This window comes from Petromyzon marinus, unplaced genomic scaffold, assembly GCF_048934315.1.
Source record: "Petromyzon marinus isolate PM22_M1 ecotype Great Lakes invasive population unplaced genomic scaffold, UKy_Petmar_22M1.pri1.0 PM_Scaffold_112, whole genome shotgun sequence".
In the NCBI taxonomy this organism is placed as follows: Eukaryota; Metazoa; Chordata; class Hyperoartia; order Petromyzontiformes; family Petromyzontidae; genus Petromyzon; species Petromyzon marinus.
The window spans coordinates 102,259-117,161 of record NW_027423072.1 but is presented as its reverse complement, the minus strand read 5'-3'; the positions used below and the strand labels follow the sequence as shown (position 1 = coordinate 117,161).

General features: G+C 52.2%; 1 protein-coding gene across 7 annotated transcripts in view; it reads left to right on the top strand.

Moving 5' to 3' along the window:
• Positions 1-1,176: 1,176 nt before the first annotated feature.
• LOC142922591 (proline dehydrogenase 1, mitochondrial-like) overlaps positions 1,177-14,903 on the top strand; it is a 91,805-nt gene continuing 78,078 nt past the window's right edge. For 5 of the 7 annotated variants that reach the window (XM_076063404.1, XM_076063402.1, XM_076063403.1 and 2 more), the window contains exons 1-3: positions 3,446-3,770; positions 10,226-10,349; positions 13,995-14,321. In XM_076063404.1, coding sequence (XP_075919519.1) covers positions 14,004-14,321 — 318 coding nt within the window. In that variant the 5' untranslated portion in view covers positions 3,446-3,770; positions 10,226-10,349; positions 13,995-14,003. Of the gene's footprint in view, positions 1,477-3,445; positions 3,771-9,830; positions 9,917-10,225; positions 10,350-13,994; positions 14,322-14,903 lie in introns of those variants that run through there. The other 2 variants (XM_076063400.1, XM_076063399.1) reach the window with 2 other exon arrangements.

Here is a 14,903-nt window from a genome sequence, read left to right as displayed (position 1 = left end):
GGGTAAGTGAGTGAATGGGTGAGTGGCTGTATGGGTGAGTGGGTGTGTGATTAAGCGAGTGGGCGGGTGAGTGAGTGAGTGGGTTGGTGGGTGAGTCGGTAGGTGAATGGCTAAATAGGTGAATGGGTGAGTGGGTGAGTGTGTGATTGAGTGGGTGGGTGAGTGAGTGGGTGAGTGGCTGGATGGGTGAGTGAGTGAGTTGGAGAGTGGGTGTGTGATTGAGTGGGTGGGTGAATGAGTGGGTGGGTGATTGAGTGGGTGTGTGATTGAGTGGGTGGGTGAGTGAGTGGATGGGTGTTTGAGTGGGTAGATGAGTGGCTGGATGGGTGAGTGGGTGGGTGTGTGATTGAGTGGGTGTGTGATTGAGTGGGTGGGTGATTGAGTGGGTGTGTGATTGAGTGGGTGGGTGAATGAGTGGGTGGGTGATTGAGTGGGTGTGTGATTGAGTGGGTGGGTGAGTGGGTGGGTGATTGAGTGAGTGGGTGAGTGAGTGGGTGTGTGATTGAGTGGGTGGGTGAGTGGGTAGGTGAGTGAATGGGTGAGTGGCTGTATGGGTGAGTGGGTGTGTGATTAAGCGAGTGGGCGGGTGAGTGAGTGAGTGGGTTGGTGGGTGAGTCGGTAGGTGAATGGCTAAATAGGTGACTGGGTGAGTGGGTGAGTGAGTGGATGGGTGAGTGAGTGGGTGAGTGAGTCGGTAGGTGAATGGCTAAATAGGTGAGTGAGTAGGTGAGTGAGTGGGTGGTGAGTATGGACTGTACAGGACAGTATATCTCAGCGGCAGTGTGTAAGTCGCGGCCGTGAGCGCCCCAACCACAGCGCCACCGCTCCCCGAACAGCACGACACGTGGGGGGGTGAGTAGGGGGTGGGGGTGGTGGCTGCGTCATGACGTCAAGACGCAACCGGGACCAATCGCTTGCGGCGACGTCACCTCACACCCACCGCCGCCGACAACAACACACACGCGTCATGACGTCGGCGGCGACTTTCGACCAATGAGCGACGCGGGGGTGGGCGAGTTGGAGGGGCGGGGGTGAGTTGGGGGGCGGGGCGAGGAAGGTGGGGAGGCGTGGTCCGTCCTGATTGGATGGGGAGGGGGGATAGAGAGGGGGGGGGGGCTAAAGGGGGAGGGGCAAGGGGGGTTGGAAGGGGAGGGGCAAGGGGGGGGGAGTTTTCGGTGACGTCACCCAACTAACGACGAGCGCGTGCTGCTAGCCTCATTAAAGGCGGGAAAACGCGGGGTTATCGTGTCAATCGATAAATAAAAATAATAAAACATTAATTAACGATAATTAACTAAAGCGTTCGATGCGATGGAGCGTTGACGTCTGCCCCTCGTTGGCAGAACCACGGCAAGCGAAAGTTGCCTCAGGATTTCCCAATTTATCGTATTTCAACGGCGTGTAATTTTAATCATTACGTAAAACTTTAATTTGTTTACTGGCGTCGAGGACATTGTGAACTGTTCGACCCTCCAGGTACGTAATCAATACGAGCTCAGCCTGTCCCCTCGTGTTGCGTTTCGCTTCAAGGTGCATGCACCTAGCCTGGCACGGGCACCGTTGTGACGTCACCGCCATTGTTGTGGTGAGTGTGTGGTGAGTGTGTGGTGAGTGTGGGTGGTGAGTGTGGGTGGTGAGTGAGTGGTGAGTGTGGGTGGTGAGTGTGGGTGGTGAGTGTTGAGTGAGTGGGTGGTGAGTGTGTGGTGAGTGAGTGTGGTGAGTGAGTGGGTGGTGAGTGTGTGGTGAGTGAGTGGTGAGTGTTGAGTGAGTGGGTGGTGAGTGAGTAGTGAGTGTTGAGTGGGTGGTGAGTGAGTGGTATGGGTGGTGAGTATGTGGTGAGTGGTATGGGTGGTGAGTGAGTGTGGTGAGTGGGTGGTGAGTGAGTGGTGTGGGTGGTGAGTGAGTGGTATGGGTGGTGAGTGGTGTGGGTGGTGAGTGAGTGGTATGGGTGGTGAGTGGGTGGTGAGTGGGTGGTGAGTGAGTGGTGAGTGAGTGTGGTGAGTGGGTGGTGAGTGGTATAGGTGGTGAGTGAGTGTGGTGAGTGTGGTAAGTATGGTGAGTGGATGGTCAGTGTGGTGAGTGAGTGGTGGTGAGTGAGTGGGGGAGTGGCTGGATGGGTGAGTGAGTGGATGGTGAGTGGGTGGTGAGTAAGGTGAGTGAGTGGGTGGTGAGTGAGTGGGTGGTGAGTGAGTGGGTGGTGAGTGAGTGGGTGGTGAGTAAGGTGAGTGTGGGTGGTGAGTGAGTGTGGGTGGTGAGTGAGTGGGTGGTGAGTGAGTGGGTGGTGAGTAAGGTGAGTGTGGGTGGTGAGTGAGTGGGTGGTGAGTGAGTGGGTGGTGAGTGAGTGGATGGTGAGTGAGTGGGTGGTGAGTGGGTGGTGAGTGAGTGGGGGAGTGGCTGGATGGGTGAGTGAGTGGGTGGTGAGTAAGGTTAGTGTGGGTGGTGAGTGTGGTGAGCGTGGTGAGCGGGTGGTGAGTGTGTGGGTGAGTGAATGGCTTGATGGGTGAGTGGGTGAGTGGCTGGATGGGTGAGTGAGTGAGTGAATGGCAATGTGGGTGGTGAGTGGGTGGTGAGTGGGTGGTGAGTGAGTGGGTGAGTGTGTCTATTGGTGAGTATGGACTGCAAGTACAATCTCCCCAACCACAGCGCCACCGCTCCCCGAACTGAAGGACACGTGGGTTGTGAGTGAGGGGTGGGGATGGGTGGTGGCTGCGTCATGACGTCACGACGCAACCGGGACCAATCGCTTGCGCGACCTCACCTCACACCCCAACCGCCGCCGACAACACCACGCGCGTCATGACGTCGGCGGAGACTTTCGACCAATGAGCGACGCGGATGTCGCTCACACCTCTCGGATGACGTCACCGCGTAAACCCACGGTGGGGGTGGGCTTTGTTTACGTAAGTTTTGGCAGGGTGGGGTGTGAGAGGTGGGGTCACTTCCTTATAAGGTTGAAGACGGGGGGGGGGGCGTGCACAAATGAGAGGAAATGGGAGGTGCCATTTCCTTATAAGGCGATGAGGGCTCGGGGATATTTGGGCGGTAATGGGAGGAGCCACTTTCTTATAATGCGATTGGACGGGGTGGGGCGGGGTGGACCGGTTTGATTGGATGGGGAGGGGGCGTGGTGAAGGGGGCGGGGGGAGTTGGGTGGAGGGTGGGGCGAGGATGAGGGGGGGGGGGCCAATGTGGTGGGGGGGGGGCGAGGACGGCGGGGGGTGAGGAGGTGGGTTAGGAGGGGGGGCGGGGGCGAAGTGGGGGAGGGCGGGGCGAGGAAGGGGGCGGGGCGAGGAAGGGGGCGGGGCGAGGAGAGAGGGCGAGGAGAGGGGGCGGGGCGTTGACCCTCCTGACTGGATGGGGCGGGGGGCTCGAGAGTCGGGTGCGAGGCTTCTGAAGGGGGAGGGGCAAGAGTGGCTGAAGGGGGCGGGGCAAAGGGGGGGGGAGCTTTCGGTGACGTCACCCAACTCGCCCCGTGCGCGTGCTCGCTCGCCTCATTAAAGGCGGGAAATCGCGCAGGAGGTCCTCTCGTGGTGATCAATCGATAAATAAAAATAAAACTTTAATGAACGATAATTTGACTAAAGCGTTCGATATGCGATGGAGCGTTGACGTCGGCCCCGTCGTTGCCAGAGCCGGACCAAGCGAAAGTTGCCTCACGATTTCCTAATCGATCGTATTTCAACTGCGTGTACGAGTAATTATTACGTAAAACGTTAAACTTTAATTTGTTGACTGCCGTCGAGGACATTGTGAACTGTTCCACCCTCCAGGTACGTAATCAATACGAGCTCAGCCCGTCGTGTCGCGTCGCGTTTTCGCGTCGCCTCGAGGTGCATGCACCTAGCCTGGCACGGGCGCCGTGGTGACGTCACCGCCACTGTTGTGGTGAGTGGGTGGTGAGTGTGATGAGTGGGTGGTGAGTGTGTGAGGTGAGTGTGTGGTGAGCGAGTTGGTGGTGAGTGAGTGTGTGTGGTGAGTGAGTGTGTGGGTGGTGAGTGTGGGTGGTGAGTGTGGGTGGTGAGTGTGGGTGGTGAGTGTGGGTGGTGAGTGTGGGTGGTGAGTGTGTGTGGTGAGTGAGTGTGTGGGTGGTGAGTGTGTGGGTGGTGAGTGTGTGTGGTGAATGAGTGTGTGAGTGGTGAGTGTGTGGTGAGTGTGTGTGGTGAGTGAGTGTGTGGGTGGTGAGTGTGTGTGGTGAGTGAGTGTGTGGGTGGTGAGTGTGTGGTGAGTGTGTGTGAGTGGGTGGTGAGTGAGGTGAGTGAGTGGGTGGTGTGAGTGTGGGTGGTGAGTGTAGGTGGTGAGTGTGGTGAGTGAGTGAGGTGAGTGGGTGGTGTGTGGGTGGTGAGTGTGGTGAGGTGAGTGAGTGGTGAGTGTGTGGTGTGTTGGTGAGTGAGTGGGTGGTGAGGTGAGTGAGTGGGTGGGTGTGGTGAGTGAGAGTGGTGAGTGAGAGTGGTGAGTTAGTGAGTGAGGTGAGTTAGTGAGTGAGGTGAGTTAGTGAGTGAGTGAGTGAGTATTGTGAGGTGAGTTAGTGAGTGAGGTGAGTTAGTGAGTGAGGTGAGTTAGTGAGTGAGTGAGGTGTGAGTGAGGTGAGTGAGTGGTGGGTGTGGTGGTGAGTGAGTGTTATGATTGTGGGTGGTGAGTGTGGTGAGCGGGTGTGGTGAGTGTGTGTGGGTGAGTGTGTGTGGTGAGTGTGGTGGAGTGTGGGTGGCGAGTGTGTGGGGAGTGTGGGTGGTGGTGGGTGAGGTGAGTGTGAGTGAGTGGGTGGTGTGTGGTGTGTGGGTGGTGGGTGTGGTGGGGGATGGTGTGAGTGTGGTGAGTGTGTGGTGAGTGAGTGAGGTGAGCGAGTGGTGAGTGAGTGTTATGATTGTGGGTGGTGAGTGAGTGTGGGTGGTGAGTGTGTAGAGTGAGTCTGGTGAGTGGGTGGTGAGTGAGTGTGTGTGTGTGTGGGTGGTGAGTGAGGTGAGTGTGGGTGGTGAGTGTGGTGTGAGTGAGGTGAGTGAGTGGGTGGTGGGTGGTGTGTGGGTGTGGTGAGTGAGTGTGGTGAGTGAGTGGGTGGTGAGTGTGTGAGGTGAGTGAGGTGAGTGTGGTGAGTGAGTGAGTGAGTGGGTGGTGAGTGAGGTGAGAGTGGTGAGTGAGAGTGGTGAGTGGGTGGTGAGTGAGGTGAGGTGGTCAGTGAGGGTGGTGAGTGGTGGTGAGTGAGGTGAGGGTGAGTGAGAGTGGTGAGTGAGAGTGGTGAGTGAGAGTGGTGAGTGAGAGTGGTGAGTGAGAGTAGTGAGTGAGAGTGGTGAGTGAGAGTGGTGAGTGTTATGATTGTGGGTGGTGTGTGTGGTGAGTGTGGGTGGTGAGTGTGGGTGGTGAGTGTGGGTGGTGAGTGTGGGTGGTGAGTGTGGGTGGTGAGTGAGGTGAGTGGGTGGTGTGTGTGGTGTGGGTGGTGAGTGTGGTGGTGAGGTGAGTGGGGATGGTGTTGAGTGGTGAGTGTGTGGTGAGCGAGTGTTGAATGAGTGTTATGATTGTGGGTGGGGAGTGAGTGTGGGTGGTGAGTGTGTAGAGTGAGTCTGGTGAGTGGGTGGTGAGTGAGTGGGTAGTGAGTGGGTGGTGAGTGAGTGTGTGGTGTGTGGGTGGTGAGTGAGGTGAGTGTGGGTGGTGAGTGTGGTGTGAGTGAGGTGAGGTGGTGGGTGGTGGGTGGTGTGTGGGTGTGGTGAGTGAGTGGGTGGTGAGTGTGTGAGGTGAGTGAGGTGAGTGTGGTGAGTGAGTGGGTGGTGAGTGAGGTGAGAGTGGTGAGTGAGAGTGGTGAGTGAGAGTGGTGAGTGAGAGTGGTGAGTGAGAGTGGTGAGTGAGAGTGGTGAGTGAGGTGAGTGAGTGAGGTGAGTGAGTGAGGTGAGTGAGTGAGGTGAGGTGAGTGGGTGGTGGGTGGTGAGTGAGTGTTATGATTGTGGGTGGTGAGTGTGGTGAGTGGGTGTGGTCAGTGGATGGTGTGGGTGGTGAGTGGTGAGTGAGGTGAGTGTGTGTGGTGTATGAGTTGGTGGTGAGTGGGTGGGTGGTGAATGGGTGTGGTGTATGAGTGTGGTGAGTGGGTGGTGAGTGAGGTGAGTGTGGTGGGTTGTGAGTGAGTGAGTGTGGTGAGTGGGTGGTGACTGTGTGTGGTGAGTGTGTGGTGAGTGAGGTGAGTGAGAGTGGTGAGTGAGAGTGGTGAGTGAGAGTGGTGAGTGAGAGTGGTGAGTGAGAGTGGTGAGTGAGAGTGGTGAGTGAGAGTGGTGAGTGAGAGTGGTGAGTGAGAGTGGTGAGTGAGAGTGGTGAGTGAGAGTGGTGAGTGAGAGTGGTGAGTGAGAGTGGTGAGTGAGAGTGGTGAGTGAGAGTGGTGAGTGAGAGTGGTGAGTGAGTGAAGTGAGTGAGTGAAGTGAGTGAGTGAAGTGAGTGAGTGAGGTGGGTGGGTGGTGAGTGAGTGAGTTTTATGATTGTGTGTGGTGAGTGGGTGTGCTCAGTGGGTGGTGAGTGTGGGTGGTGAGTGGTGAGTGAGTGTGGTGGGTGAGTGAGGTGAGTGTGGTGGGTGAGTGGGGTGAGTGTGGTGGGTTGTGAGTGAGTGTGGTGAGTGAGTGAGTGGTGAGTGTTAATGGTGAATGGGTGTGGTGAGTGGTGAGTGTGGATGGTGAGTGAGTGAGGTGAGTGGGTGGTGAGTGAGTGGGTGGTGTGTGGTGATGGGTGGTGTGTGTGGTGAGTGAGTGGGTTGAGTAGGGTGAGTCTGAGTGGTGAGTGAGTGAGTGTGGGTGGTGAGTTTGTGTGGTGAGCAAGTGTGGTGAGTGTGTGGATGTCAGTAGCGAATAGCAGCACTGTGGCACACGAGGGGGTGGGTGGCCAGCACCACGCCCAGCCGCCTTTGTCTCCCCAGTGGCGATGTTTACTACACACCGCTACACCAGGTACTCAGTTGAGACTGAGTCGACCTAGGGGAGGCCCAGGACCGGTTCAGAGAATCTTCACTACTCACCCACCCACTCATTCACCCACCCACCCATCCACTCGCCCACCCACCCACCCATCCACTCGCCCACCCACCCACCCATCCACTCGCCCACCCACCCACCCATCCACTCGCCCACCCACCCACCCATCCACTCGCCCACCCACCCACCCATCCACTCGCCCACCCACCCACCCATCCACTCGCCGACCCACCCATCCACTCGCCCACCCACCCACCTATCCACTCGCCCACCCATCCACTCGCCCACCCACCCACCCATCCACTCGCCCACCCACCCACCCATCCACTCGCCCACCCACCCACCCATCCACTCGCCCACCCACCCACCCATCCACTCGCCCACCCACCCACCCATCCACTCGCCCACCCACCCATCCACTCGCCCACCCGCCCATCCACTCGCCCATCCACTCGCCCACCCACCAACCCATCCACTCGCCCACCCACCCATCCACTCGCCCACCCACCCTCTCTCTCTCCCATCCACCCACCCCCTCTCTCTGTCTCTCTCCCATACACCTCGCCCACCCACTCGCCCAACCCTCATTCACTCGCCCACCCACTCATTTTCCTGCCCACCCACTCGCCCCCTCTCTATCTGTCCCACCCACCTACTCACCCACTTCACTCACTCACTCGTCCACCTTACCCAACCACTCGGCCACCCACCCACTCACTACCCACCTACCCATCCACTCACTCACTCACCCACCCACCCATTCACCCACTCACCTACCCATTCACCCACTCACCTACCCATCCACTCACCCACCCATCCACTCACCCACTCACCCAACCACTTGTTCACCCATCCACTCACTCATCCACTCACCCACTCACCCACCCATCCACTCACCCACTCACCAACCACTCGTCCAACTTACCCACCCATCCACTCACTCACCCACCCATCCACTCACCCACTCACCAACCACTCGTCCAACTTACCCACCCATTCACCCACTCACCTACCCATCCACTCACTCACTCACCCATCCATTCACCCACTCACCAACCACTCGTCCAACTTACCCACCCATTCACCCACTCACCTACCCATCCACTCACTCACCCACCCGTCCACTCACCCACTCACCCAACCACTTGTTCACCCATACACTCACTCATCCACTCGCCCACTCACCCACCCATCCATTCACCCACTCACCAACCACTCGTCCAACTTACCCACCCATTCACCCACTCACCTACCCATCCACTCACTCACTCACCCACCCATCTATTCACCCACTCACCAACCACTCGTCCAACTTACCCACCCATTCACCCACTCACCTACCCATCCACTCACCCACCCATCCACTCACCCAACCACTTGTTCACCCATACACTCACTCATCCACTCACCCACTCACCCACCCATCCACTCACCCACTCACCAACCACTCGTCCAACTTACCCACCCATCCACTCACTCACCCACCCATCCACTCACCCACTCACCAACCACTCGTCCAACTTACCCACCCATTCACCCACTCACCTACCCATCCACTCACTCACTCACCCATCCATTCACCCACTCACCAACCACTCGTCCAACTTACCCACCCATTCACCCACTCACCTACCCATCCACTCACTCACCCACCCGTCCACTCACCCACTCACCCAACCACTTGTTCACCCATACACTCACTCATCCACTCGCCCACTCACCCACCCATCCATTCACCCACTCACCAACCACTCGTCCAACTTACCCACCCATTCACCCACTCACCTACCCATCCACTCACTCACTCACCCACCCATCCATTCACCCACTCACCAACCACTCGTCCAACTTACCCACCCATTCACCCACTCACCTACCCATCCACTCACTCACCCACCCATCCACTCACCCAACCACTTGTTCACCCATACACTCACTCATCCACTCGCCCACTCACCCACTCACCCACTCACCCACCCACCCGCTCGCCCACTCACCCACTCACCCACTCATCCACTCGCCCACTCACCCACCCATCCACTCACCCACTCACCCAACCACTTGTTCACCCATCCACTCACTCATCCACTCGCCCACTCATCCACTCGCCCACTCACCCACTCACCCACCCATCCACTCACCCACCCATCCACTCGCCCACTCACCCAACCAATTGTTCACCCATCCACTCACTCATCCACTCACCCATCCACTCGCCCACTCACCAACCCATCCACCAACCCATCCACTCACCCATCCACTCACCCATCCACTCACCCAACCAATTGTTCACTCACCAACCCACCCACACACCCACCCACCCACTCACCCACCCATCCACCCACCCACTCACCCACCCATCCACTCACCCACTCACCCAACCACTTGTTCACCCATCCGCTCACTCATCCACTCACCCATCCACTCTCCCACTCACCAACCCACCAACCCATCCACTCACCCATCCAATTCTTCACTCACCAACCCACCCACCCACTCACCCACCCACTCACCCACCCACTCACCCACCCACTCACCCACTCACCAACCAGGGACGTGGGGTCAAGGGGGGGCAGAGGGTCACCTGTCATCCTACAATGAAAACAGCTGTTGCGAAAAGTAAAAAATAAATAATAATCAAATAAAATAAATATTAATATTTTTTCCCACCGATCTGTGTTATAAATGTCATTTCTGTACGATTCCAATATTTTTTTTTACTACACGCTTTTATTTAACTCGCTCTGTCTGTCTGTTGTTGTTGTTGTTGGTGGTGTAGCGGTGTAAACATCGCCACTCGGGGGAGACAAAGGCGGCCGGGCGTGGTGGTGGTGGTGGTGGTGCTGGCCACCCACCCACCCACCCTCACTCTCTCTCTGTGTGTGTGTGTAGCCACAGTGCCGGTAGCCTTCATTGACAATCCAGCGGACTCGCCACCGACAGAAACCTGTCCCAAGCGTCTGCCAAGGCTGTACCGGGTGGGGGTGTGGTGGTGGTGGTGGTGATCTTTGTCTGCCCGGCTCTCGCTGCTGTCGCTTGCGTGCATAGAGAGAAGCTCCCCCCCCCCCCCCTACCCATTGGAACAGAGCGAACAAGTTTCCCTACCTGCTGTGCATTGTGCTTATTGTGAGCGGGTGTAAGGCAGCAGAAGGGCTGGCTCCTCACTCACTCGCTCACTCTCGCACGTGCCGAGGTATCCTTTAATGGGCTCGCGCAAACGCTACGCGGAAGCTTCGGTTATTTTGTTCGAGCTGCTATTTTTTTGTTGTTGTTGTTCTGTTACCCAGTGGACGTCAAAGCCAAGCCCGACGGACTGCTGCTGCTGTTGCTGCTGCTGTGAAGCTGCTTATTCAGAAGCTCGCTGGCCACCACAGACGATATAGCAGTTCGACCGGACTGCTTCTTCACGTGGTGGGAATTATCACAGCCGCACAGATCCCCCACGGGCTGTAACAACACAAACGCAACTATTATCACACGTAATTCTTGGTTCAATGAAATTATAAAAAAATATATATTTTTTTATGATTTTTTAATGAAATAATAAAAATATATATTTTTAATATATTTTTATTATTTTAATAAAATGTTTTTAATTATTGTAAAGGTGATTTTTTTATTTATTATTTAAAATTTATTATTTAAATAAAATATATTTTTATTATTTCAATAAAATATTTTTTAATAATTTTAATATTTTTTTTATTATTTTAATAAAATACATTTTTATTATTTTATTAAAATACATTTTTATTATTTTAATAAAATACATTTTAATTATTTTAATAAAATACATTTTAATTATTTTAATAAAATACATTTTAATTATTTTAATAAAATACATTTTTATTATTTTAATGAAATATATTTTTATTATTTTAATGAAATATATTTTTATTATTTTAATGAAATACATTTTAATTATTTTAATAAAATACATTTTAATTATTTTAATAAAATACATTTTTATTATTTTAATAAAATACATTTTTATTATTTTAATAAAATACATTTTTATTATTTTAATAAAATACATTTTTATAATTTTAATAAAATACATTTTTATTATTTTAATAAAATACATTTTTATTATTTTAATAAAATACATTTTTATTATTTTAATAATAATATAAAAATATATTTGTATTATTTTATTGTTACCCTTCTACATGGTGACTTGACCGATAGAACCAAGAATAATAATTTTATTATTTTATATTTTTAATTATTTTATTGTTTCCCTTCTAACGTGGTGGTGACTTTACCGAAAGAACCAAGAATAATAATTTTATTGTTTTATATTTTTATTATTTTATTGTTTCCCTATCTACGTGGTGGTGACTTTACCGAAAGAACCAAGAATAATAATTTTAATGTTTTACAATAATTTTATTGTTTTATATTTTTATTATTTTATTGTTTCCCTTCTACGTGGTGGTGACTTTACCCAAAGAACCAAGAATAATAATTTTATTGTTTTATATTTTTATTATTTTATTGTTTCCCTATCTACGTGGTGGTGACTTTACCCAAAGAACCAAGAATAATAATTTTATTGTTTTATTTTTTATAATTTTATTGGTTTATATCTTTATTATTTTATTATTTCCCTATCTACGTGGTGGTGACTTTACCGAAAGAACCAAGAATAATAATTTTATTGTTTTATATTTTATTATTTTATTATTTCCCTTCTACGTGGTGGTGACTTTACCCAAAGAACCGAGAATAATAATTTTATTGTTAATTTTTTTTATAATTTTATTGTTTTATATTTTTATTATTTTATTGTTTCCCTTCTACGTGGTGGTGACTTTACCGAAAGAACGAAGAATAATAATTTTATTGTTTTATATTGTTATTATTTTATTATTTCCCTTCTACGTGGTGGTGACTTTACCCAAAGAACCAAGAATAATAATTTTATTGTTTAATTTTTTTATAATTTTATTGTTTTATATTTTTATTATTTTATTGTTTCCCTTCTACGTGGTGGTGACTTTACCGAAAGAACCAAGAATAATAATTTTATTGTTTTATATTTTTATTATTTTATTGTTTCCCTTCTACATGGCGGTGACCTTACCGAAAGATCCAAGACTATTAATTTTATTGTTTTATATTTTTATTATTTTATTGTTTCCCTATCTACGTGGTGGTGACTTTACCGAAAGAACCAAGAATAATAATTTTAATGTTTTACAATAATTTTATTGTTTTATATTTTTATTATTTTATTGTTTCCCTTCTACGTGGTGGTGACTTTACCCAAAGAACCAAGAATAATAATTTTATTGTTTTATATTTTTATTATTTTATTGTTTCCCTATCTACGTGGTGGTGACTTTACCCAAAGAACCAAGAATGATAATTTTATTGTTTTATTTTTTATAATTTTATTGGTTTATATCTTTATTATTTTATTATTTCCCTATTTACGTGGTGGTGACTTTACCGAAAGAACCAAGAATAATAATTTTATTGTTTTATATTTTTATTATTTTATTATTTCCCTTCTACGTGGTGGTGACTTTACCCAAAGAACCGAGAATAATAATTTTATTGTTTTATTTTTTTATAATTTTATTGTTTTATATTTTTATTATTTTATTATTTCATTATTTCCCTATCTACGTGGTGGTGACTTTACCGAAAGAACCACGAATATGAATCCCTGCAGTCACGAAAGATTTAAATCAAAACCTTAATTTTTACACGTGACGTTTCGGCTGGGGTCTCATTGTCCCACGCTCGACTCGCGTTGTGGGAAGCTTCGGGCCCCCCACTCCCAGGAGGTCGTGGACTTCTTCCATTACTACCAAGTACATTGCACGTGTAACTTGCTCGTGCATTTCATGTAAAAGCGTGTTTAAAAAAAAAAGTTTTTTCAAAAAAAAATATATTTTTTTTCATAGTCAAAATCGCCAAAATTTTTGCGGAGCTCCTCTGCAAATAGCCCGCAGGGAGAGACGAGAGGTGTGAGGCAGCGATGAGCTCAGCCTCCCCTCAAGTAACTGGATGTGCCTGTTGCTATCTCTCTCTGCGTGTCGCCAATGTGATGTTCGTAGACCCCTTGACTTCATGTCCTCGCCTTCCGTACTCCGGGTAACTTATTTTGCACGTATTGTGTATAAAGATATTGAGGCTCGCTCGTCTCGTCGTGAAACTGCAGTGAAAGAGCACCCAGGGGAGGCAGCCGTCACGTCTGCCTCACCGAGGGGGGGACGTGTCTAACACGCCCCCCCCTCAGTGAGGACACGCCCCCCTCAGCGAGGACACGCCCCCCTCAGTGATGACACGCCCCCTCAATGAGGACACGCCCCACAGCGAGGACACGCCCCCCTCAGTGAGAGCACGACCTCGGTGAAGACACGCCCCCCCCCCCCCAGCGAGGACACGCCCCCCTCTGTGAGGCCACGCCCCCCCTCAGTGTGTGAATCTGGCTCTGACACGAGCCAGTGCCTCCCCCCAGCCATTGACCTCGCCGCACGTCACTGTCACAGACCCATCCACCCACCCACTCACTCACTCAACCACTCGGCCACTCACCCACCCACTCACCCACCCACTCACTCGGCCACTCACCCAACCACTCGGCCACTCACCCACCCACTCACCCACCCACTCACTCGGCCACTCATCCAACCACTCAGCCACCCACTCAGCCACTCAGCCACTCACCCACCCACTTGTTCACCCACTCACCAACTCACCCACCCACTCACCCAACGACTTGTTCACCCACTCACCCACCCACTCACCCACTCACTCACCCACTCACTCACACACTCACCCAACCACTCAACCACTCACCCAACCACTCACCCACCCACTCAACCACTCACTCACCCAACCACTTGTTCACCCACTCACTCACTCACCCACTCACCCACCCACTCAACCACCCACTCACCCAACCACTCAACCGCTCACCCACCCGCTCACACCCCCCCACCCTCTCACCCCCTCCCCCCACCCTTCTCCCCACCTCAGGCCTCCCCCCCCCCCCACCCTTCTCCCCCCACCCTTCTCCCCCCACCCTTCCCCCCACCTCAGGTCCTCCCCATGTCTCTCCTCCGCGGCTCACTGGGCCGTGCCCTCCGCCGCGTGGGGCTCACGGCCTCCCGCCCCCCCCGCCGCTCGGCCCCCACCTCCCGGGCCCCCCCCACCACCACCACCGCCGGGGACCTTCCCCCCACCACCACCACCACAGCCGGGGACCTTCCCCCCACCACCACCACCACCACTGCCGGGCTGGTGCCGCTGCCGGACTTTGTGGACACCGTTGTTGCCTACCGCAGCAAGAGCAGCGGGCAGCTGCTGAGGGCGCTGGTCGTCTACAGCCTCTGCTGTGTCGACCTGCTGGTGGACCACAACAAGGAGGTGGGTGGGTGGGTGGGTGGGGTGGGTGGGTAGGTGAGTGGGTGGGTGGGAAGGCGAGTGACTGACTGAGTGACTGAGTGACTGAGTGAGTAACTGAGTGAGTAACTGAGTGAGTAACTGAGTGAGTAACTGAGTGAGTAACTGAGTGAGTAACTGAGTGACTGAGTGAGTGACTGAGTGAGTGACTGAGTGAGTGACTGAGTGAGTGACTGAGTGAGTAACTGACTGACTGACTGACTTTCTGAGTGACTGACTGACTTTCTGACTGACTGACTAAGTGACTGACTGACTAAGTGACTGACCAAGTGACTGACTGACTGACTGAGCGGTGCTGACGCTGCTGACGCTGCCGGCCGCGGCTGCTCCGGCGTGCGTGTTGGTGACACCGTGGGCGGTGTCCTCCGCTGTCCTCCGCTGTCCTCCGCTGCCCTCCGCTGTCCTCCGCTGTCCTCCGCTGCCCTCCGCTGTCCTCCGCTGCCCTCCGCTGCCCTCCGCTGTCCTCCGCTGTCCTCCGCTGTCCTCCGCTGTCCTCCGCTGTCCTCCGCTGTCCTCCGATGACCTCCGATGTCCTCCGATGACCTC